Genomic DNA, 25,669 nt, shown 5'->3' with positions numbered 1-25,669 from the left:
GAGCAGACCAGTGCCTTATTTACTGGGCAATGGAGTCAACTTGTACACACGTGACCAAACTTGAAATGACTATATTGGACTTGACCATGAGCTAAAATTTCAAAGGACTTCGACACAAACAAACTAACTTTTGCAGAAAATAAACAATCTGAAAACTTCACACCAACTAATCACCATCCTTAGAATTATAGCCTTCACCGCGGGCCCCAAACTAAGGATGAGAGATCAGTTTCACACTTGCTGCAGAAAGAAAATAACATGGTATTTACAAGGAGGATGATTGGAGCAGAAATTTCTCAAGTATGATACCTTTTCAGAAGCTGGCCATTCACCGACACACCGGGACATTCATCACCATTCATCTCTTTGAGAAAGAAAGCATTGAGACCACGATATGCAGCAATTTTATAAGGACCTTTCCACAAATTATCGAATTTACCGTGCTTCCCTTTGTCCTCATTGCGGGCATCCCATCTCAAAACGACATCTTCCAGCTGAAAATTTTCCGACTTTGCCTTCTTGTCATAGATTTTCTTGATGCGCTCTTGCAGCCTCAAAGAATTTTGGAGAGCCTCTTCCCTTGTTTGCTGCAAGTGAATCATTTGATTAATTCGCCTTTGTATTGGATCTGGATCTTCACCCACCTCTTGAAGCAATCTCGCAACCGGTACACTAAGTGATGTTGGAAAAACGGCATCAATTCCATAAACGATTTCAAATGGCGACATGCCAATTGACTTCTTTTGACTTACCCGATCAGCCCACAGTGCATTTATCAATTTCTTATGCCAACTTTTCTTGTTAATTTCCAGCATCTTCTTGATAATGTTCACTAGTGACTTATTTGATGATTCGGCCAGCCCATTTAAGCCGTGGAGTGCCCCAAGCTGATGTTATACTTATAGCAAAAATCAACCATCTTCTTGGACTTAAATGCCGCTGCATTATCTGTGATCAATTTGAAGGGACAGCCAAAACGTGACAAGATATTATTCTCAAGAAAAGAAATGATTACCGAATCCGTAGCCTGCCGAGTGGGAATTGCCTCTATCCACTTTGTGAAGTAATCGGTGGCAGTTAAGATCCATCGATGATGCCCGGATGATGCTGGGTGGATTTCGCCAATAAAGTCTAAGCCCCACTGCTGAAATGGTGCGCTGATTTCCACCGGCTTGAGAGGCAATGGTTGCAACCTTTGCTTCCCTTGGAATATTTGGCATTCATGGCAGCTTTTCACCGCTTTGTACACATCAGAAAATAGAGATGGCCAATAGAAACCAGCCCGCAAGATCTTAATGGCTGTAGTTTTCCAAAACAAATGACCTCCACAGTCGCCTTTATGGAAATCCTCTACCGTTACCTTTGCTTCGTCTTCAACCAAACAATTCAGCAAGATGCCACCGGGATCTTTCCAATAAAGTGCAGATTTCATAATACAAAACTTGGCAGCCTTTAGCTTCAATGTTCTTGCTTTGTTTCTTGACATTCCAAGAGGTGCGGATACATTTTTCAGCACATAAACTATATCAGCATACCAAGGAGAAGTAATAAAAATATCCGATACCTGAACTGTTGAATTTTCATCATCACCATCGGATAAGGCAGCAATCAAGTTGATGTCAAGGGCATGAAGGTTTGTTTCATCCATCAACTTTGCGAGACCTTGACCTTTAATCAGCTTGGTAGGCTTGATTTCAACATCATATTCCAAAAGAGCGGCAATCCATTTACCCCTCCTTCCTTCCGGCTCCGTTTGTACCAAAACATCTTTTACGGCTGCACTAGGAACATACGCCAATACATGAGAGTTGAGTATGTATACCCGGAAATCTTTCAGAGCCTTAATCAGTGCCAACGCTTGCTTCTCAATGATATTATAATTCAGCGCCCCGTCTCTTATTATTCGGCTGAAAAATGCAATTGGCCTCTCAACTCCTTCTCTCTTTTGCATCAATACGGCTGCCAATGTATGCTCAGAAGCGAAAGAAAACAAAATGAAATCCTGAGTATAATTGGGGCTGATCAATGTTGGGGCTGAAGACAAGATTACCTTGATTAGATTGAAAGATTTGACTGCCTCCTCGGTCCATTTGATCTCGCTGTCCTTCCGAAGCATATTGGTTATCTCTCTAAGGTGCTCTGCAAGGTTAGGAATGAAGCGGCGCAGAAAATTTAATTTGCCATTAAACAATTGTATTTCCTTCTTGTTTCGGGGCTGCTCTAGCTGCTGAATTGCTTCCACCCGTGCAGGATCGATTCGAATACCATCTTTGGAAATGATATGTCCCAGCAACTTGCCTTCACTCATGGCAAAAAGACTCTTTTTCGGATTCAAGGAAATGCCATATTTTCTGCATTTTTGGAACACTTTAGTCAAATGAAACAAATGCTCTTCATCTGATTTGGAAAACACGGTTAGATCATCAAGATAAACAACTAAGAATACATCCTTTTCATTGGCAAAGGCCATGTCCATTGCCCGCTGAAATGTAGCACCGGCATTCTTCAATCCAAACGGCATTTTGGCATAGTGAAATATTCCCCAAGGTGTAGTGAAAGCTGTCTTATCACGATCATCTTCGTGCACTAAAATCTGATTGTAGCCAGAGTATCCATCTAGCAATGACATCCTTGAAGCGCCCACTACCCGCTGCAATATGTGGTCCATTTTGGGCAGCGGATAGTTGTCCTTGAGGGATACTTTGTTCAAATTTCTGAAGTCTATGCACAAGCGTATTTCACCGGTCTTCTTTCTCACAGGCACTAGATTGGAGATCCAATCAGAAAAGCGAATAGGGACTATAATTCCAGACTTGTAGAGCCTATTGACTTCCTTCTCGATCAATGGCAGCAACTTAGGATTAATTCTCCGCAACTTTTGTCGAAACGGCTTTTGATTTGGCTTTATGGGAATTGTGTGTTGAATAATGCTTGTATCATAGGTCTTTAAATCTGAATAATCCCAAGCAAACACATTAGAAAACGATGACAATAATCTAATGTATTGATTCTTTACCTTGGGCGGCAATGCTTTTGATAACTTCACCATCTTTGGATTTTCGGCTGTCCCAAGATTCACATCTTCCACACCTGCGTCTGTTGGCATCAAAGTTGGCTTGTGGGCCACATCATCTTGATCAAAAAGTTCCTCTAAAGGAATTAACCCCTTAGGAATATAATTGTCTTTCAGCTGCAAAACATCCATTTGATTCACTCCTTCAGGTTCCAGATCTATTGAGATTTCTTCAAATTTACCTTCTCCATGTAAAAAGTCTTTGATTTCTTCGTCATCTTGGAAGACTTGCCAACACCTTTGATTATCCGGGATTGTAGGACGATGCTTCACATAGATTTCGAACTTGTTGCTTGAATTCATTGGTATTTTCAGATTACTTGCCGCCTTAGCCAATGCATCCGCAACACCATTTTGAATCTGGGGCACACATGTCAAAGTATGTTCAAAAAATCTTTTCAGGATATCTAAAACAGCATTTCTATAAGCTCTCATGCGAGGGTGTTTGGCCTGAAATTCACCTTTTACTTGTTTGATAACTAGTTCGGAGTCGCCATATACTGCTATTTTCTTTGCCTTTAACTTCAGAAGGATTTTCAAACCAGCAATAAGAGCTTCGTATTCTGCCTCATTATTCGAGCAATCAAATGCTAATTTATAAGAACATACCCGTACCTTGCTTGGAACTCGATCTTGGGCTGAGAATGGACTTCGAATCCACACACCGATACCAGCGCCATCGCTGCCCACTGCACCATCAAAATCCATAGTCCAAAGGCCCTCTTCATCATCTTCAAGGTGCTGAAAATCTGATGTTGTTGAAGTCATGATTTGCTGCCCATTTGTTTCAGCGATTGACCTTATGACAGCAGTCCTTTCTTCACTTTCCGTTCTCAATACTTCTCTGAAATTTTCTGCAATGCCTGGGATATCTTCTACCTGAACTAACTGACTATCTATCTCATTGAAATTTTCCGCAAACAAAACAAAAGATTCTAAATCTGTTTGTACATAATTTACAGGATGATTCACGGGCTCTTCCTTACTGGTAATCATGTATTTCATCTTCTGTTCCCGATATAGCTTCGTCATTTGACCGAAAACTGGAATTGAAGCATATGAAAAATCAAGCTGAATCGTACCTTTGAGTTTGGCTCCCCATGACCTCGACAACAACATGCCAAATCGTGGAGGAATGTCTGCCACCACCACATCCATCAAAACATTCTTTACTGGAATTTGATCAAGACTCACCACCAAGTCTTTGATCAAGCCAATACATCTTACCCGGCTGGAATCAAATGAATACAAATCATGATATTTCCTAGTGATATCAAGCCCCAGCTTCTCCATGATGGTTTTTGGCATCAAATTATGTGAAGCTCCCGAGTCAAACATGGCACTATGCAACACAAACTCATGCAGACGCAAACTGATATAAAAGGGAGGAATATCACTCTCAGGAGACTCACCATTCAAAGCTGGCCCAAAGATTAACTCAGGCTGATCATCTTGTACATTTACCATGTCTAGCATTGGGTCAAAATTCAGCAACTTGGAAACTTGGCTTCGATAAGTAGTGTTCCTCATGACCTCTGTCAAAGGAATGGATATCTTCAACTTTGCAATCTCATTTTCCAAAATGAAAACTGGAAGCTTCTCACCTTCTTTTGCCTGATTATCTCTTTTTTCAGTTTTATCCTTTGGTGCATTTGATGGCTGATCCATCTTTGCTGCTGATGATGATGGAGTTGTTGAAGAATCGACTATGTCTTTTCCTTTTGATGAAACAGAGTCATTCTTTGCTGCAATATCTTTCTTTTTCTGCAAAGGATTTATAGGAATAGTCCGACCTCTCAATTGCCTTTGCTGTCCTTGCTGAGCTGATAATGCATTCAAGTACCCTCTTTGATATTCTTCAGTTTGTTCTTCAAGCATTGTATCACTTGACAAAATATAATGCTCATCTTGGGGAAAGACGGAATTACTCACCAACTCATCTTCTTCCGTGATATATGTAGGCATATCATCAGGGGTGAAAAAATGATTTTCCTCACCAACATTGTCACCCTCATCTTCAGAGTCTTGACTGACAAAATTCTGCTGAAAAGGTGGCTTCATTTGCTGCTGAACTGCCGTGTCTTGTGCCTTTGTGTCACGCTGCTTGATCCTATATTGTTGTTGCTGACCTCTGAAATTTGGATTACGAATCTGAGTTTCCGGCTTGTCAATTGTGACCCTTTCAAGTAACCTCTTCACCTGTTCAACTGACTGAAGAACCTGATTTGATGTGGATGCTTCCTCCTTGATTGTAACTCGCTTTTCTGCCTTCATCCTTTCTCTCTTGTCATTCAAATTTGCCTCAACACTGACTGCAATTTTCTGCATATCCTCCAAGGTAGGGGGATCTCGGTCCCTTAGTGAATAAGCCATCTCCGGATCAAAACCATCCGGGAATTTGAGTAGTGCTGATTTTCTAGATGGCCTCAAATCATCGGGAATAGCATTATACACTGAATTGAATCTGATTATATAATCTTGAATTGACTCACCCGGATTACGCTTGAGGTTATTGTATTCGGCATTGATTTGCAGCGGATCTTTTCTTATTTCCCATCGATCCAAGAATTGATTCTCAAGTGCTTCCAAGGTGGTGATGCTGTTAGCTGCCAACCCTCTGAACCATTTTCTTACTTCTCCGGCAAATGTTTGCATGAACAACCGCATGGTAACATCTTCTTCATCTAACTCATATAGATCAAAGAAAGTAGACATTTTATCGATATGTTGCTGTGCGGTAATACTTTGTGGAGTGCCATCAAACATGGGAATTTTACTTTGGTAATCAGCAGGCATATCATGAAGATTGGCAGGCAATACAAGTGGGGCAAACCGGGCTGCCATTTTTCTTGGTAATGTAGGTCTTGGAGTAGCAGGCGGAGTAGGTGTGGCAGTATGAGGAGTAGGAGGAGGAGAAGCAGTGTGTGAAGCCGAAGGTGAAACAACTGTAGATGGGGGATGAGTAACTATGGGAGTGATAGCAATATAAGGGGGATTTGCCTGTTCATGCGCCATGATAGAAGATCCAATATGACCAGAGATATTTTCAAGGAAATCAGCAAGAGTTGTAGCTTGTACACGTGTCTGGAGATTCCTCAAAATGAAATTTTCAACTAATTTATTATGCCTCTCAAATTCAATAGCAGCTGCAAAATCAGGATTAGGAACTAGAGTAGCAAGTGCACTTTCAGATTTAGTTTTGAACAAGGACAACTCGAAACTTTCGTCGAAATCAAGATCTTCAAGATACTCAAAAATAGCTGGGCATGAATGAGATTTCAGTATGCGGCTAGAATTAGAAGCCAGTTTGGAAATCAAGGAACGAGAAACCAATCAGCCTATAAAACTCTCAACTCAATCACCCGAAAGTTCAGAGTTTATCAACACACTGGGTTAAAAGCGCAGATTGCCATGTTACCTTCACTAGCTCACGGAGATTGACTGAAGCAGCGTTTATCTACTAACGCTGATGTAAAACAAGAGCGTTTTCAAAGGCTACCTGGCATATCTTCAGGCTCCGTCTAAGCTTATGAATTAAACACGTCAATAAACAAATAATCAATTGTTCTTCGCCAGTATGGTCGCCACTATGTTAGCGCTTGAGATTTCACCCTAGGCTAAGGAAGGTAAACCTTCAAGGCCACATCAAACCATTTCACCTCGTAGCTAGCCCTACGGGGTATGAGAAGGCTCTCTCCGGTCTATCTCGGCAAATTTTCAATGAAGTGAGATGACCAATCAAAGTTAACACTGATATTAGGCTAGTAAACTGATAAGGAGGGTTGATTTAAAGTTTTTGGTGTTTTTGGTGGCAATTGGAGGGAGTGCAATTCAGGGTGCGGGGATTGAGCTCAGCTTTTGCAGGTGGGTCTTTGGGGCAAGGTAGGAGTTTGTGCTGATGTCTTTAGCTGAGATGAATGATCAAGGAAGAAAAAGAGAAGCTAAAGAGGGCAAACAATGACTTTGAATCCTCTTTAGACAGTGGAAAACATAAACATTAAACAAATTTGAAAGCTGAGCATGGCAAGCATGAATTCAAACTTTATCACTTCATTTGTTTAATAAGATGCAGTAAAGAAAGAGATGGAACACATAAACACACTTACAATTACAATAAGAGGACACACCATCAACACAAGAGTCCACAAGAATCCCAATGATGTCTGCAAAACCCTGGTCTTCCCTTTCCTTAAATTGCAGAGATACAAGTAAAATATACAATAGGAGCTTCTCCCTCAAGAGTCCAACCATGAAAATGAGCAAGAGAAGGCATAATATAGATTATCTAACTCCTTTCTCCACCTCTAGGGGTCGAGCTCAGCTTCCTAGGAGCTGTTTCAACTAATTCCAAACTAAGCACTAGATAATAGGCAGTCAAAACAACTTGCCTCTAAAACTTAGGAAACCTATCCATGCATTAAATATTTACCATTTACATTCAAGAAACTTCTAGAAGTGATCAAGGAGAGTAAAAGTATCTTAGAGACATAAAAGTTACATAAAAATCCATTATTTACATGCCCAAAACATTAAACCAAGTGAAAACAGTGTTTTTCTGGCCGAACTGGTCAAAATAGGCAAAATTCCCTGACATGCAGCGCACATGTGCCTGACACGTAGCGCACATTGAGAGGCCTGTTTGAGGGCCTTCCCAGTGTCCAAATCAGGTGCAAGCTAGCTCATTGGAAAGGTCTGCAAGTTTTCTTTCCAACCCCACAGGAAATTTTGAATTTGGAGTTCATTTGACCCCTCAAAACTCAATTCTCCCAAGACAGCTTTCTGCAACTCAAAATAAGGGCAGAAAGTCAAAATTTGCATGTGTTTTGACCTTTTGGAGGCCCAAATCTCCATAAAAACTAAAGTCCATCCATAGGTAGGTGTAAATTTGCATGAAAATTCCAAAAATGCTGAGTTTTTCCCGTTCTGAGTTGCCCCCATGTAGCGTAGCGCACGGGGCGCTGCATGTTAAAAGGCCAAAACCTGTCAATTTCCCAAAAATGCCAAAAATGCCTCAAAACTTTCAAAATTTCTTGTGCTAGCTGCTAGGAAGAGGCTAATGAGTATCATGGTGAGTGAGAGAGGCCTCAGCCAAGATACGGAGTGGGTTGGCCTTCTTCTTCTTCCCAAGATCTTCGGTCAACCTTCTTTGGAATATTTTCATCTTCGCCTTGCAAACATGCATCCTTGCCCAATAATGATTTTTCATGTTTCTCAGTAGCTTCTTTTCTTGGTTGGCCTTAGCCAACAGCCTCTCCAAGTGTGCATTGACCCGGATGAGCATGGATTCTCTCTCAGCAGGCAATAGATCACCGGGTCTTCTTCGGTTCAGGACTCGGTCAGTACGAATCCTCCATAACTCATCAAGTACTTTCTCCTCCTCTAACTGTTTGTTCCGCTGCTCCAGGTAGGTGATGGTCCATTGGGCACCCTCAAGTCTCCTCTGTAAAACATCATTTTCAGCCCTAAGATGTTGAATGATCTCCTTCGCCTCTTGGCTAGGAGAACTGGCCTCGAGATCAATCACTGGATCCTCATGAATCATGGGCTCTTTGCCCCTCTGCAGTTCCTGTGCTGATGAAGAAAGCGAGGCCCCTTCCACCTGATGTGGAGATAACACTCGCTGATTTGAAGATGAAGGCGAGACCCCTTCCACCTGCTGTGGAGAAAGTACTCGCCAAGCTGCTGCAAACAAGGCCCTTGGGCCTTTCTGATAGGTGACCCGAGGTGAGGAAGCTACATGTCTCGGAACAGTGATCTCTGGCTGGTGAGATGGACCTCCCTCCTCATAAATGACCTCTGGCTCAGGCTGTGGCTGTGGTGGCGCTGTGAAGAATTCATGAGAGATGAACTCTTCCCAAGGAATGCCCTGCTGGCTCAGCTGATAGGAAACAATGAGCTGGATGAGACCAAAGTGATATAAACTCGTAAACTGCTGGGCTGGGGTCTTCCTCTGTAATATAGGCACCATCTTCTGAATATCCTGGAAGAAGAAAACTGGGATGTTCATCATCCTCACTCGGGTGAAGTGCATCAACAGACGGATGTGATAAGAGTACACCAGTGAAAACCTGCCCTCACATGTAAAGTAACGCATGATGAGTCTCAAGATCGGAACATACTCCCTCCGGATAAATCTGAAAGGAAAAACCCCCGACAAGTGTCTCATGAAGGCTGGCATGACATATGGCTCAAAATGAACATAATCCAACACTTTGCGCTTGGGCCACACCTCACCCACATTTGGTATCCCAGTAGCCTCTGAAATCAATTCCGGAGACAACACAAAGTTCACACCTGCCAGAGTGACCTGCCCATCATGAAGGTGCAAAACAAATAAGCGGGCCAACTCCCTGTGGTGCTGGATCTGAGCAAGCCTCTCGCAAAACTGAAAACATGACATATACCGAAAGCAACTCACTGCCAAAGGACAGGCCTGCAATTCTGCCAATGAGGTGGGTTCCTCTCTCTTAGGACAACCACCTTTGCCCCCCCTACGAGGCCTCCGCTGTACCTCAACCTCTGTAGAAGAAGACTGGTCATCACCTTTCTCATAGGTCTCGGTGGTTGACATGGTGCTTTTGAGCAAAGTGGAGAAAATAGACAAAGTAAACTGTTGCCCTTGCCTGCAAAAATGCTGAGTTGTATGCTGTTTTCAAGGGGGAAAAATCATGAAGGAAATGTTAGGGGAGGGGATTTTTTAACAAGGAAAGGGAAACATATGAAAACAAGGAATTTTCAAGGGACAATTCACAAACTGTCAAACATATAATCTCATCTTAATCAGCAGGAAATCATTTGCAAAGAAATGTTTTTATTAGGGTAACATGGATAATAATAACCAAGGGAAATGACATGTATGCTCAACAGGGGAATGGGACAGCATAGATAACTTGCTCATTTGATTTCTGTCTTTCAATGTACATCATAAAGCACACTCTGTTTTTTCAAAGGGGTTCATGTACATTTGAGGCTAGGGGAAAAGGGCTTCATTGACATTTTGTCAAAAGGGAAAAGGGGTTTTATTGACAAGGATATTAGGGGATAAAAGGAAAAACATGGTGTTTGCTTTTTAGGACCATAGTAACATTACTTTTGATCAAATATACATAGCAATATTTCCTTTGCTTTGGTTTATATACACAGCCACATTTTCTTTATTTTTTGTTTTGGCATTTTATCACCATATTGCTTTCTTTTTTTTTTGCATAATCATTTTGTTCTTCTTTCATAGCATATTATTCTTTTTGCTGTGTGTGTTTTTTATATCACAATGGAGGGTATTTAGGGTTTTGGGAATGTGTTTAGGGAGGGGTAGGGTTTGATACTTGGAAGGAGGAAAATTTCATATTCTTTGCAAATAAGATAAGATAGAGACATATGATGACAATTGTGAAATAAATGGGGAAACATGGAGGGAGCATAAATGGGAAATTAAAACCTTGAAAAGAAAACACCAAACCCTAGCATTATGCCTACATTGACAAGCAATCACCAAAATCTATTTTCTTTGCATTGTTAGTGATAAAACATATAAATGAAATCTCATCATTCACCATTCATCAATTCATCAAGTGTATAGACCCTACCTCGGTTGATTTTGCAACTTAGAGGGCGATTGGACAAAATTTGGGGCGGTTTTGTTGTTAACAGCTTGACATGTAGCGCAGGGAACTCAACGGGTAGCGCACAGCCTGACACGTAGCGCCCATTATAAATTACCACTGCTGGGAGGCGCCTGACGAGTAGCGCACAGCCCAACACGTAGCGCACAACCTCTGACGGGTAGCGCACCTGAAATTGGTGCAATTTCTCTGCACTTTGCCTCCTTTCGCCTCTTCGCCCTCTCACTTCTTCTTGCAAGCTCTTTGGATGCACAATGAGGGTATTGAGAGGGAATTTGACTCTTTATAAGCTCAATTTAAAAAAAATTTACTTACCAAACCCACTTTCTAATGTTTTGCATTGACACTTTCTTTTAACACTGTTTTGAGTTTTCCTTTGTTCTGAATTTGATCTTTTGGGTGTTTTAGCTCCGTTCTTTTTGCAGGTAGACCATCTGATGGACTCTAGGGAGGAGACCAGGGTTATTGCCGGCATTTTGAAGAATTTTTGAAATTTCCTTATTGCTTTACAAAATTGACATGACCTTGGCTTTAAAAACAGGGTTTTTAAATCCAAGGTATAAAAAAGCTGTACATGATGAAAAATATCAATGAAACATATTTACATACCTCCTTCTGGCTTGCTGGGGACTCATGGACCTCTGACTCATGATTTTGCAATGACATTTGACTGAAACCCTAGACCTAAGGCTTTGGACTTCAAGACAAAACAAAACAAGTGTGACACAAGTTCATTAACGGATATGACCTGATCCAGCAAAGCCAAGAAGGGAACAAGGACCAGCTCCTCCATCAGTTTTATGGCATGCCTAATGGAATGCAAAACTGACATTGATGAGACACCTACTTATGCATATGCAAAGAGATTTTTGATCACTGATGGAGGGCATCATGACCGACACTAACAGGTTGTACACAACCTTCCTTGTTACTATGTTCCAAAGCTTATAACCCTTTAAACCATCCTTATACCCAATAAAGATGCACTTTTTAGATTTACTATCCAACTTGGTTCGTTTCTCCTTTGGAACATGTACATATGCATGACATCCAAATACCCTTAGATGTGAAAGAGATGGTTTCTTACCAGTCCATACCTCCTGTGGAGTCTTACCCTCTAATGCTGATGAAGGTGACCTGTTGATCAGGTAACATACAGTATCTACTGCGTCTGCCTACAATTCATGTCCTAACCTGGCACCACTGAGCATGCTTCTTTCCCTTTCCATAATCGTCTTGTTCATTCTTTCTGCAACTCCATTTTGCTGAGGTGTATATGGAGTAGTCTTCTGCCATGATATACAACAATTCTTACATAATTTTTCAAATTCCTTGGTGCAAAACTCTCCACCATTATCTGTCCTCAGCACCTTTATCTTCTTCTCTATCTCGTTCTCCACCAGAGCCTTAAATTCTTTAAACCTTTCAAAGACTTTAGATTTCTTCTTAAGGAAATATATCCATTTATTCCTTGAGAATTCATCGATAAATGATACATAGTACATAGACTTACCCAGTGATGGAACCTTCATAGGTCCAAACACATCACTGTGCACAAGCTCTAATATTGTTTCTTCCTCTTACCACGAGAGGGGAAACTCACTCGATTCTGCTTCTCATATACACAATTTTCACAAAAATCAAAATCTTAGACATATTACTCATACCTTCTACCATACCTTTACCATGAAGTATTCGAAGGCCCTTCTCTCCAATATGTTCAAGCCTTTGATGCCACAGCATGGTCTTCTCTCCAGAGACCACTAGATTTTTTGCTCCACTTTTAGGAACCATAGAACTATTGCACCCATCAATAACATTGCTACCTTGCAGCTTGTACAAAGTTCCAATCCGAACTCCCCGCATCAATACCAATGCTTGCTGAACCATTTTGCAGGTATCCTTTTTGAAAACTATTTTACACCTGCATCATCCAGCTTGCTTACAGAAATCAGATTTCTGGCTAATGCGGGAATATGTAGAACACCTGGAAGCGTTCTAACCCTTCCACCTTGCAACTTCAAATTTACTTTTCCGCGACCAATGATTCTAGCCTTCCTATCATCCCCCAAGAAGACATCACCACCATCATATTTCTCATACTCGCAGAACCACTCTCTATGGGGAGTGAAGTGAAAGGACGCACTTGAGTCAATCAACCATGCCTCATGATCTACATGTGTACTTGAACAAGCCAAGTACACATCACCACCTTCATTTGAGGTGGTTTTCGCCTCTGTAGAAGGAGCCTCATCAGATCCCTTTCCTTTGTCAGGAGCTTTAGATTTACAGTCCCTTTTAAAGTGGCCTTCCTTTCCGCATTTCCAACACACCACCTTACAGGTTTTCCTAGAGATTTAGATCTCCCACTCGATGACTTTTTTTTTTCTGTTCTACGACCGTCCATGTACAGACAAGGCATCACCATTATGGCTCTCCATATTTTTCCGTCTCATCTCCTCCATCAGCAAGGCTAAGACTATTTCATCAAACTACAAGGCAGTTGCATTGCTACCTATTGCAATAACCAGACTATCCCATGAATCTGGTAGAGAACACAACAAACTGATGCACTTATCTTCATCTAAAATTTTAGTATCAACATATGCTAACTGACTTACCACAGTATTAAATGCATTCAGATGCTCTGTCATTGAGTCTCCATCTTTCATCCTCAGGTTATATAGCTTTTTCCATAGAAATAGTTTATTCACCAGAGACTTAGATTGGTACAAAGTCCCTAACTTATCCCACAAAGCCTTTGTTGTAGCTTCCCCTGATACATTCAGCAATACTAAATCTGAGACACACAATAGTATTGTGCTCATTGCCTTCCGATCCAACTTCTTCCATTCTTCATTGGACACTCCCGTTGGTTTAGTACCCGGATCTACCGCGATCCACTGAACTTTATCCACCAACAGATCCTCCATCTTGAGTTTCCATAACTCAAAACTCTGACCATTAAATTTCTCGATCTCTATCTTTCCACTGCTCACCATCTTCTTTCACCACCAAAATCGATCTCGTAGATCTCCCACTGAACAAGGTCTACCACAGGCCCGAGCGAAACCCCTCAGCAACAAAGGCGTCCCCTTGAAGCCAAAACTGCTCTGATACCAAATGTAGGTTTTAACCCTGTACAGAAATTACTTGCATACAAATTCTAAGACACAAAAAATAAACAATGCGAGAGCATAACACATAAAACACATATACACAGAGATTTTCCCCTGGATCCCAAAACCGGGACTACCAGCTTGATTTTTCATTATGCTCCTTTCAATGTTACAATACATATTTATACATGCCGAAGCATCCAATACCATGGACCGAAAACCATCGTGTCCAAAAAACATGTGCAAAAATCATGCACAAAACCATAAGTGGGTCCACCCAACCTAACATAGGGTCCAAAACCAAAATTTTCTGGGGCGCTACCCGGGACCCCATAACGTGGGGTTACGGGTGACCTTCAAACCCCCTGTTAACTATGTAGAAAGAATATAACACAACCCAACATTCTCCCACTTGTTGTTTTCTTTCCACAGGGGGCCACAAGAGAGCTTAGTCATCTTCCCAGCCCTGAAATGCCCATTGTCTCTATACACCAAGAGAACTTCTCAGAGCTCACATATTTTGTCAATGCATCTACAATGTTCTTCAAAGTGTCCACCTTTACCAGCAACATCTTTTTGTCCTCTATCATATCCCTCACAAAGTGATACTGAACATTAATGTGTTTTGTCTTTGAATGATATGCAGGGTTCTTTTCCAATAAAATTGCACTTTGACTATCACAGTCTATCCTTATAGCTTCTTGTACTAACCCCATACTTGAACACAATCTCCACAACAAAATTGTTTCCTTTCTTGCATGATTGTCTGCCATGTATTCTACCTCTGTAGTTGATAGTGCCACTACAGATTGTTTCTTACTCATCCAACTGACTGCACCTCCAAATAGGTTAAACACATAACCACTTGTACATATTCTTTGATCTAGATCTCCATCCCAGTCTCCATCAACAAAGCCATGAATATCCAACACTCTGTCCAATCCTATTCTTCCTTGGTAGCACAAACCATAATCACTAGTGCCACGCAAATACCTAAAAACTCGCTTCACTGTTGTCCGGTGCTCCTTCCCTGGTTTTGATATAAACCTGCTCAATACTCCCACTGCAGGTGCAATGTCTGGTCTAGTATAGACCATTGCATACATCAGGCTACTGACTGCACTTGCATATGGAACACGGGACATGTCCTCTTCCTCTTCTTGTGTCTTGGGACATTGTTCAGCAGATAACCTCACACCTACAGGAATAGGAACCTTCACCGGTTTATTATCCTGCATATTAAACCTCTGTAGTATTGTCTCGACATACTTCCTCTGGTTTAACCAGAGCTTCCTCTTTGTATGATCTCTTTTAATTTCCATGCCCAAAATATAGTTTGCAGCACCAAGATCTTTCATGTCGAATTTGGAGGACAATTGGGTCTTCAAATCCTGGATAATTTCTTTGTCATTTCCAACTAGCAACATATCATCCACATACAAGACCAAATAAATAACACGGTCACCAATTAATTTAAAATACACACAATGATCTGCTTTTCTTCTGGTGAAGCCAAGTCCTCGTATAAATGTATCAAATTTCTGATACCACATCCTTACTGACTGTTTTAACCCATACAGAGACTTCTTTAACTTGCATACCAGTTCTTTCTTACCCTTCACTGCAAAGCCTTCAGGTTGCTTCATGTATATTTCCTCTTCCAGATCTCCATGAAGAAATGTTGTATTCACATCCATCTCTTCTACCTCAAAATCAAAAGCAGTAGCAACAAATAAAAGTAATCTAATAGAAGTTACCTTGGCAATGAGAGAAAAAATATCACCAAAATCAATTCCCGGCCCCTGGGAATAAACTTTTGCTACCAACCGAGCTTTGTATTTCTCCACCTTTCCTTCTGCATTTATCTTCTTCTTGAACACCCATTTGCTGCCAATGGGTTTCCTTCCGGCCAGCAACTCCACCAGATCCTAAGCCTCATTTTTGTGCAAAGATGCCATTTCATCAACCATGGCCTCTTTCCAGAGTTTTCCATCCTCTAAATCCATTGCTTCCTTCACAGTTCTGAGATCATCATCAGTAACAGACAAAGCAAAATTTGAACAGAAAGCAGATGGACTACACCTTTCTGGCTGCCTTCTTTCTCGAACTGATCTTCTCACAGTCGGAGTTTGTGGCTCTTCATCTTCTAATTCCTCCTCTAGTGTACAGTCTGATTCTTCCTCCTTTAGCTCAAACTCTATCTTCTCGGGTTCCTTTGGTTGGACTTCATGTTTAATAACATCTTTCACCTCTCTGAACACCACATCTCGGTTGCACACAACCTTCCTTGTTACTATGTTCCAAAGCTTATAACCCTTTAAACCATCCTTATACCCAATAAAGATGCACTTTTCAAATTTACTATCCAACTTGTTCGTTTCTCCTTTGGAACATGTACATATCCATCACATCCAAATACCCTTAGATGTGAAAGAGGGGGTTTCTTACTAGTCCATACCTCTTGTGGAGTCTTATCCTCCAACGTTGATGAAGGTGACTTGTTGACTAGGTAACATGCAATATCCACTGCCTTTCCCCACAATTTATGTCCTAACCCGGCACCACTGAGCATGCTTCTTGCCCTTTCCATCAACGTCTTGTTCATTCTTTCTGCAACTCCATTTTGCTGAGGTGTATATGGAGTAGTCTTCTACCGTTATATACCACACTTCTTACATAATTCTTCAAATTCTTTGCTAAAAAAATCTCCACCATTATCTGTCCTCAGCACCTTTATCTTCTTCTCTGTTTGGTTTTCCACCAGAGCCTTAAATTCTTTAAACCTGTCAAATACTGCAGATTTCTTCTTAAGGAAATATATCCATGTATTCCTTGAGAAGTCATCGATAAATGATACATAGCACACAGACTTACCTATTGATGGAACCTTCATAGGTCCAAACACATCACTGTGCACAAGCTCTAATATCTATTTTGCCCTCTTACCACCAGAGGGGAAACTCACCCGATTCTGCTTCCCATATACACAATTTTCACAAAAATCAAAATCTAGAGACCTATTACTCATACCTTCTACCATACCTTTACCATGAAGTATTCGAAGGCCCTTCTCTCCAATATGTCCAAGCCTTTGATGCCACAACATGGTCTTCTCTCCAGAGACCACTAGATTTTCTTCTCCACTTTCAGGAACCATAGAACTATTGCACCCATCAATAACAGTGCTACCTTGCAGCTTGTACAGAGTTCCAATCCGAACTCCCTGCATCAATACCAGTGCTCGCCGAACCATTTTGCAGGTATCCTTCTCGAACATTCTTTTTACACCTGCATCATCTATCTTGCTTACAGAAATCAGATTTCTGACTAATGTAGGAATATGTAGAACACTTGGAACCGTTCTAACCCTTCCACCTTGCAACTTCAACTTTACTTTTCCGCGACCAATGATTCTAGCCTTCCTATCACCCCCCAAGAAGACATCACCACCATCATATTTCTCATACTTGTGGAACCACTCTCTATGGGTAGTGAAGTGGAAGGATGCACCTGAGTCAATCAACCATGCCTCATGATCTACATGTGTACTTGAACAAGCCAAGTACACATCACCACCTTCATCTGAGGTGGTTTTCGCCTCTACAGAAGGAGCCTCGTCAGATCCCTTTCCTTTTTTAGGAGCTTTATATTTACATTCCCTTTTAAAGTGGCCTTCCTTTCCGCATTTCCAACACACCACCTTTACAGGTTTTCCTAGAGATTTAGATCTCCCTCTAGATTTAGATCTCCCACTTGATGACTTATTTTTGTTTTTGTTCTGGGACCATCCTTGTACAGACAAGGCATCACCATTCTGGCTCTCCATATTTTTCCGTCTCATCTCCTCCATCAGCAAGGCTAAGACTATTTCATCAAACTACAAGGCATTTGCATCGCTACCTATTGCAATAACCAAACTATCCCACAAATCTGGTAGAGAACACAACAAACTGATGCACTTATCTTCATCTAAAATTTTAGTATCAACAGATGCTAACTAACTTACCACAGTATTAAATGCATTCAGATGCTCTATCACAGAGTCTCCATCTTTCATCCTTAGGCTATACATGTTTTTCCAAAGAAACAGTTTATTCACCAAAGACTTAGATTGGTACAAAGTCCCTAACTTATCCCACAAAGCCTTCGTTGTAGCTTCCCCTGATACATTCAACAATACTAAATCTGAGACACACAATCGTATTATTCTCATTGCCTTCCGATCCAACTTCTTCCATTCTTCATCGAACACTCTCGTTGGTTTAGTACCCTGATCTACCGCAATCCACTGATCTTTATCCACCAATAGATCCTCCATCTTGAGTTTCCATAACTCAAAACTCTGACCATTAAATTTCTTGATCTCTATCTTTCCACTTCTCACCATCTTCTTTCACCACCAGAATCAATCTCGCAGATCTCCCACTGAACAAGGTCTACCACAAGCCCAAGCGAAACCCCTCAGCAACAAAGGCATCCCCTTGAAGCCAAAACTGTGTTGATACCAAATGTAGGTTTTAACCCCGTTCAGAAATTACCCACATACAAATTCTAAAAAACAGAAACTAAACAATGTGAGAGCATAACACATAAAACACATATACACAAAGATTTTCCCCTAGATCCCAAAACCAGGACTACCAGCTTGATTTTTCATTATGCTCCTTTCAATGTTACAATACATATTTATACATGCCAAAGCATCCAATACCATGGACCGAAAACCATCGCGTCCAAAAAACATGTACGAAAATCATGCACAAAACTATAGGTGGGTCTGCCCAACCTAACATAGGGTCCAAAACCAAAATTTTCCGGGGCGCTACCCGGGACCCCATAAAGTTGGGTTACGAGTGCCCTTCAAACCCCCTGTTAACTATGTGGAAAGAATATAACACAACCCAACATGATTAAAAGCTCAAAATGATTGTACAATTGAATACAAGCCTTAACAGGTGAAACAGACTGTAAAAATGGATTTAGAACGCTCAAATCAGTCAGGAATGACTACTGGTTCTCATCCAACGGGTACCTGGAACCCTATACAGCTCCCACAATATTGGGCCCTAGTGGCTCCTAGAACTTTCACGGAGCAAAAACACCTACAAACGACCTCTGATTGCTCTCTAACTTGTACCAATGGCTTCAGAATCATTTGATCACTCAAAATCAAAAAAAAAAAATTGTCCAAAAAACACTTTCCTAGCCAAAGTTATGGCTCACTAAATTCTTCTACCAGTTGGTCCTAGAAAGACTCCAGCTAATCGTAGTGGAAGTTCGGTTAGCGCCGCCAAATATGGTGGGACGGCCGAAAATGGCACCTCCACCAAAAGTCCACCAACTAAACCGTCGATTAATTGTAGTGGTTGAAATGCGCATGTGAACAAATCTGGGCTTGGAGGTTATCCCCTTGGATTCCATGCCTGAACGGTTAGATGACAGGTAGTTAAACATGGTGTTAGCTTCATTCTTTGTGTAAATTTGAACACGTAATATAACCATTACACCAAACTATGCGGCTTAAGGAAATAGGCCCGCGGTTCTGTGCACTATGGTCATATGCATGGGGGCTGGCCCCCTTGGGCCCCGCCCTTAACCAAATTCAAACTTTAACACAAGTTTGTTCCTCACCTCAAACAAGTCCGGTGCTCATGGTTCAACGGTAAAGTGTGGGAGTGTTATAAGGCAGGTCGCGTGTTCAAACCTCTCCGCTGCCACCTTTTTAACGTATGCAAAAAAATTGTACTAACGTCATGATGATGTCACCTAGGCCATGTGGCAGCCTCCGGGCCTACCACATGGCAGCCTACCATTCACTGCCCAAAACAAAATATTCCATGGAATATTCTATTTTAAATTTTTTTGAAAAAATTCAAAATTTCAGTGTTATTGGGCAATTCTTCTTTTTGGCATAACTTCCTCATACGGAGACCATTTTTCGAACCGTTCATGGCACCGGAATCCGGTCGTTCAAGTTCAAACTAGTTCTGAGCACTTTCAAAATTGATAATTTTTTACACTTGGTCTTGAGCTCTTGATCATTTACCCAAAGTACACCCCTTGCATGTATCAACTTTATCTAGTGTACCTTTGGGCAAACCGGTGGAGATCTATTGCATGATTTTCAAAGCCCCATGATGTAAGTGGCCCAGTCGCATGTGCCACAATACCCCAATGTCTCATATCTACACCATCTCTAATTTCATGCTCAAAGAAGCACAATCCTCTACCTCCATCTTATAGAGATTCTTCACCTAATTCCCTATCTTCTTTACTTGACCCGTGGCTATGTGTCGAAGGAATGCCTTTCCTTTCGAGAAAATCACATCAATGGCACATAACACAATATTTTTTCCTGGGGAAAGCCACTGCTCAAAACCCCACCTACATGTATTGCATTAATAAAAAATATGAGTAAAGATACAAAGCTTGTTCTCACAAGAAAATTCCACACAAGTATGCTCAACTCCCTGCCTCATAAGCCTGTTATTAGCCAACATTTAGCCAATTTCCATTGCCTGCCAAGCCCCTATTTCCTTGCACAATTCCTAGGATGAATAACCTGTATTCGAAGGGAATTCATGCTTCCAAAACCGTGCAATCCTAATTAGGTCCTCTTCTTGATTCGATGCATGATATTTACAACTCAGTAAATAATACCACTGATATTACATTGTCCCTGCACACTAGTCTCAACTGGGTCTTTCGAACTAACATGCATGAGTTTCTCATGACGGAATCTTTAATTAACTGGAGTAGCACTTGTGGATGCACAAATCCACCAACCGAATGTTAGTCCTCTATTAGTTCCTGTTGGCATTATGAAACAGGTTTGGCACTATGGCACAGGTGTTGTCCTTAATGGAAACTCACTCAAAGGGCATATCACAGTTCAGGCTCTCAGAATGAAAGAAAATGAGGTATACGCAAGTTACTCTTAACAAAATTGCGTATACACGCGGGTATACCGATCAAAAGGCGCGTATACGTATGCGTGCACTTTCAGGGAAAGAAAAGCGCGTACATGTGGGAAAATTTGTGGTTGGTCCATGGTATTTAGTTCAACATATTTGAACCTATGGTTTTGGTCCTTGGTATTGCATCCAAAGTGTTGAACCTAGGTATTGAGTCCCTAGTATTGGATCTCTATGGTTTTGGATCATGGTTTGAGTAAGGCCTAAGTCTATAAAAAGGGAAGGAGATCATTTTGGCAAGGGATCAACTGAAGCATTGAATATCTTATGAAGAGCAAGATCTAGAATACTGTCATTGGGTTATGGTGCATAACTAGATCTGAATCAAGAGGAACCTGAGCGCAATGAGAAGGATAAGTTCTATTGAGGGGTCAAGATCTCAAGGCGGTTTGAAGGGAAGTATCTTTGTGTAATTTTTGATCTGTTTGGCGCATGACGTGATCTATAAATATGATAATCTGGGTATAACTAATGTCTGAATAAGTAAAAAGGATAAATTATCTTTTATAGATCTGTACGCAGGTTCAGCGCAACAGAGGCACGTATACATGCTGGTTCACTAACTTAAAACAGCATATACGCTGGTTGGCCTAGATACAGAAGCGTATGCACGCAGGTTTCACATATTTAAGTAGTGTACATCTCATGAAATATATTTTAGCTGCTTCTGTTTATTGCTGCAGTGCTCTGGGTTCAGAATTGGTGTTTGATTACTGATATTGTTTTCTGGTTACAGCATTCTAAGAAATTATTGGTTGATTCAGTATTTGTTTATACAAAGGAGTTTGGTTAATACAGATATACTTGATGTTTGATTGATATTCATGGATACAGTCTTAAAATTTATGAAACGTGGTCCCTGGAAGAAAAGAGAAGGTTGTAGCCTTCTATAGGTCAGCACCTATGTACTAGTACCTCATTTAGTACAAGAGCTAAAGGGGGTTGTATCTCCCTTCCAGGAGAAGCTGGAGAACGAGAGAAGGTTGTAGCCTTCTATAGGTAGCAGCCTGCGTACTGGTATAAGACTGCACTAGTACATAATCATTGTAAAAGGAAGTTTCTAATTTAAAAGAAGATTGAGACAATTGCAGCACGTGGTTTTCACCCACATTGGGTTTCCACCTTATATCTTTGTGTCCATGTGTGTGATGATATGTTCTGTTTTACTGCTCTTGCTTACTGTTCGTATGATTAATGAAGTTTTGATGCACTGATTAAAGATCAAACAATTAATGAATTTTAAGTTTTCTAATATACGCTACTTTCTTTAGACATAGTAGCATATATTAGCAGTTTCACATAGCCGAAGTAGCGTATATAAATATGATGGTGAAAAGGAAATTAATTGATTTGATAATACTGATTAACCCCCCCCCCCTCAGTATTATCTCCAATAATTGGTATTAGAGCAGGTCCTTCATAAGAAGCTTGATCGCTTGAAGGAAGATCTATCATCATGAGCAACTACGAAAAAGAAGCATCAATCAGGCCACCAATTTTTTATGGGAGCAACTTCGTCTACTGGAAGGTAAGAATCACTGCCTATCTTCAATCTTTGGGTACATAAGTTTGGGATATTGTGGAAACAGGATACACATTTCCATCAGCAACTCCTACAAATACGGCTGGTAAGAAGCAATATGAAACAAATGCGAAGGCTGTCAATACTCTATTAGGGGGCCTATCTCAATCAGAATTCGTCAAGGTTATACAGCTTAAAACCACAAAAGAAATATGGGACAAGATCGTTCTGAGCTATGAAGGAGATGAACAGGTAAAACGAGCAAAACTAAAAACTCTCAGAATTCAATATTAAAATCTCAGAATTCACAATGATGAAAGTGTGGCTAACTATTTCCTATGTATAGATGAGATTGTTAATTGTATGAAAACTTGGGTGAAGGAATAAAAGAAGTTGTTTTGGTTGAAAAGGTTCTAAGATATTTGTCTCCTAAGTCTGATTCAAAAGTTTCTTCCATAGAAGAAAAACAGAATCTACAAGGTATTACCATGTCACAGCTACATGGAATTCTAACTGCTTACGAAATGAGAAAAGGGGGACCATCAGACAAGAGAGAAGCTGCATTCAAAGCATCAGGAACAGGAGATTACAATGAGTCAGGACATATGTCAGAAGAAGAGGAAGAACCAAATTTTGTCAAGAACCTTCAACAGGGAACTGGAAGATTCAGAGGTAAGCTGCCTTTCAAATGCTTTGCTTGTGGAAGAGTTGGTCATTATGCTGCCAAGTGTCCTCATAAAGATAAACTTGACAAAGGTAAGGAACCAGTTAGATGGAATAGAAAACAGAATGTAAGTAAGAAGAGCTATTATACACATGAAGACAGTGATGGATATTCAAATAGTGATGAAGATGAACAACGTAATGATTATAGACTTTTGATGGCTTTTGAAGATGATGATTTCTTGGATGCTATAGATGAAGAAGGTCTCTATGAAGAAATTTCTAAACTCAAAATTTGTTTAGAGGAAATGAATATGATTGTAGATACTCTGACATTCCAACTTGCTGAAAGAGAAAAACACAACGAAAAGTTAGAATGTGAAATTGTGGGACTTAGAAAAGATATTGAGAAATCAAAAGCTCTTAATCTTAGATTTGTTAAGGGATCTGAAACCTTAAATGAGATTATCAAAGTGCAGCGTTCTCCTCTAATCAAGATAGGTCTTAGATATACTGAAGAAGTGTCTCAAGCACAAAAGCAAGTATAGAAGCCATCCACCTCCAAAAGTTATCTTGATGCAGTAAGAAAAAGTGAACAGTTTGACAATCGGCAGAAAAAGCATAATGCAGATCACTAAGTAAATCATGGACAATTTGCTTCAAGAATGAACAAAGTTTACCAAGTAAAGCGGGGGCAATCTACTTCGAGGATGAACAGAAGCTTCAACCAACCACAGCTAAATCATTCTCAATTTGCCTCAAGAATGGATGTCAATGGAAACTATAATCATTTGGTTGGTAGGTTTGATAATCACAGAAATTTCTTCAATGGCCAATGTTTCTCTTGTCATAACTTTGGTCACAAAGCTGCTAAATGTGTTGCCTACAAGACCATCATGACTAGAGAAGCTCAAAAACAAAGGAGTATGACTGGGATCATGAAAAGGACCTAAATTAACTTTTCTGCTCTTGAGAATGAAGTAGAATGTTCTATTTGCAACAAATTCGGTCATGAAGATTTTGAATGCAGGAGTAGGTTTTGGCAAACAACTCAAAAGGAGCAAGTTTAATCAAATTCTAAAACATGAAGAAATAAAGAATCACAACTAGAAAGATGTGGGATAGCCTTATATGCGGAAGGACAGGAAAATCAGTGGTACATCGACAGTGGATGCTCGAAACATATGACAGGTGATAAAGAAAAACTTCAGTCATATAGTGCCTTAGAAAAGGAAAATAAGGTCTCATTTGGAAATGACACCTCTACACTCATAAAAGGTAAAGGTTCTGTGTTTTTGAAAGAAAAGGTCAAGGCTGGAAATGTTATGTATGTTGATGTCTTAAAGCATAATCTATTGAGTGTCAATCAAATGTGTGATCAAGGAAATGAAGTAATATTTCGATCAAATGGATGCATTGTCTGTGAGCTTGATACAGGAGAAATAGTGATCAAAGGCATAAGAACTCCAAATAATTTATACATAATCAAGGGAGGACAACAACAATGCTATCTAAGAAAGAATGATGAACATTGGCTATGGCACAGAATATTTGGGCATCTAAGCTTCTCTCAGATAAGGAAAGCATGCAAATATCAGGCGGTTCGTGATCTCCCTGACATTAGAATTCCAGACAATACAATATGCAAATCATGTCAGTTTGGTAAGCAAACCAGAACTAATTTCCCTGAGAAGGAAGGATCAGCTAGCAAGCCACTTGAACTTGTCCATACTAATGTATGTGGTCCATCTAGGAAAAGGTCTCCTAGAGGAGAAGAATACTTTATATTTTTCATTGATGATTTTTCCAGGATGTGTTGGTTAGGACTTATGAAGCATAAAGATGAAGCCTTCGAAAATTTCAAAGCATTCAAAGCCTTGGTTGAAAACGAATCAGATCACAGAATCAAATGCCTCAGGTCTGATGGAGGAGGGGAATTTACCTCAGATAATTTTTTTTATTTTTGTGAAGAACATGGAATAAGAAGGGAATTCTCGACTACAAGGACTCCTCAGCAAAATGGAGTAGTGGAAAGGATGAAAAAAATAGTGCAACAAATGGCTCGTGCTATGCTTGATGACTCTGGAACTCCCGCGACCTTCTGGGGTGAAGCTGCATTTTCTACAGTCACTATTCTCAACAAGACAAACATCCGAGCGAACAGCACTCAAACTCCTCATGAACTTTGGTATGGTAAGACTCCCACAGTAAAATACTTCAAAATTTTTGGAAGAAAATTCTACATCAAAAACACTAATGAAAACCTTGGAAAATTTGAACCTAGAGCAGATGAAGGCATTCTTCTTGGTTACTCTCCCCATAGCAAAGAATATAAGTGTTACAATAAAAGACTTGGAAAAATTGTTGAAAGTATTTATGTAGTGGTTGATGAAGAAGGAAACATTCCAAGGCAAGTAAAATCTGAAGAGTTCGAAGATGATGAGGACTATCCTTCTACAACAAATCAGACTCATGATGAAGAAGAAACACATGAGGCACTAGAAGAACAGATAAGGATAGAAGAAAAGACTCCATCCAGGTACGTTCAGAAGAACCATCCAGAAACTCAAATTTTGGGGCAAAAGGAGGCAGGTGTACAAACAAGAAGAACCATTTCAGAAGCTTCAATTTATCTAGCATTACTCTCCTCCACTGAACCACAAAATGTAAGAGAGGCATGCAAAGATGAATGTTGG

The 25,669-nt window shown here is 40.4% G+C and overlaps 1 protein-coding gene across 1 annotated transcript; it reads right to left on the bottom strand.

The window, feature by feature from the left end:
* Window positions 1–296: 296 nt before the first annotated feature.
* On the bottom strand, window positions 297–728 carry LOC149228749 (uncharacterized). The gene has a single exon (XM_089380849.1). It carries the CDS (start codon window positions 726–728, stop codon window positions 297–299), a length of 432 nt encoding a protein of 143 aa, XP_089236975.1.
* Window positions 729–25,669: the final 24,941 nt, after the last annotated feature.

This window comes from Pinus tabuliformis, chromosome J (assembly GCF_031772625.1).
Source record: "Pinus tabuliformis cultivar Carrire ecotype Pingquan chromosome J, CPIR1, whole genome shotgun sequence".
Classification (NCBI taxonomy): Eukaryota; Viridiplantae; Streptophyta; class Pinopsida; order Pinales; family Pinaceae; genus Pinus; species Pinus tabuliformis.
The sequence above is the reverse complement of the archived record's forward strand: the minus strand, read 5'-3'. Positions and strand labels throughout refer to the sequence as shown.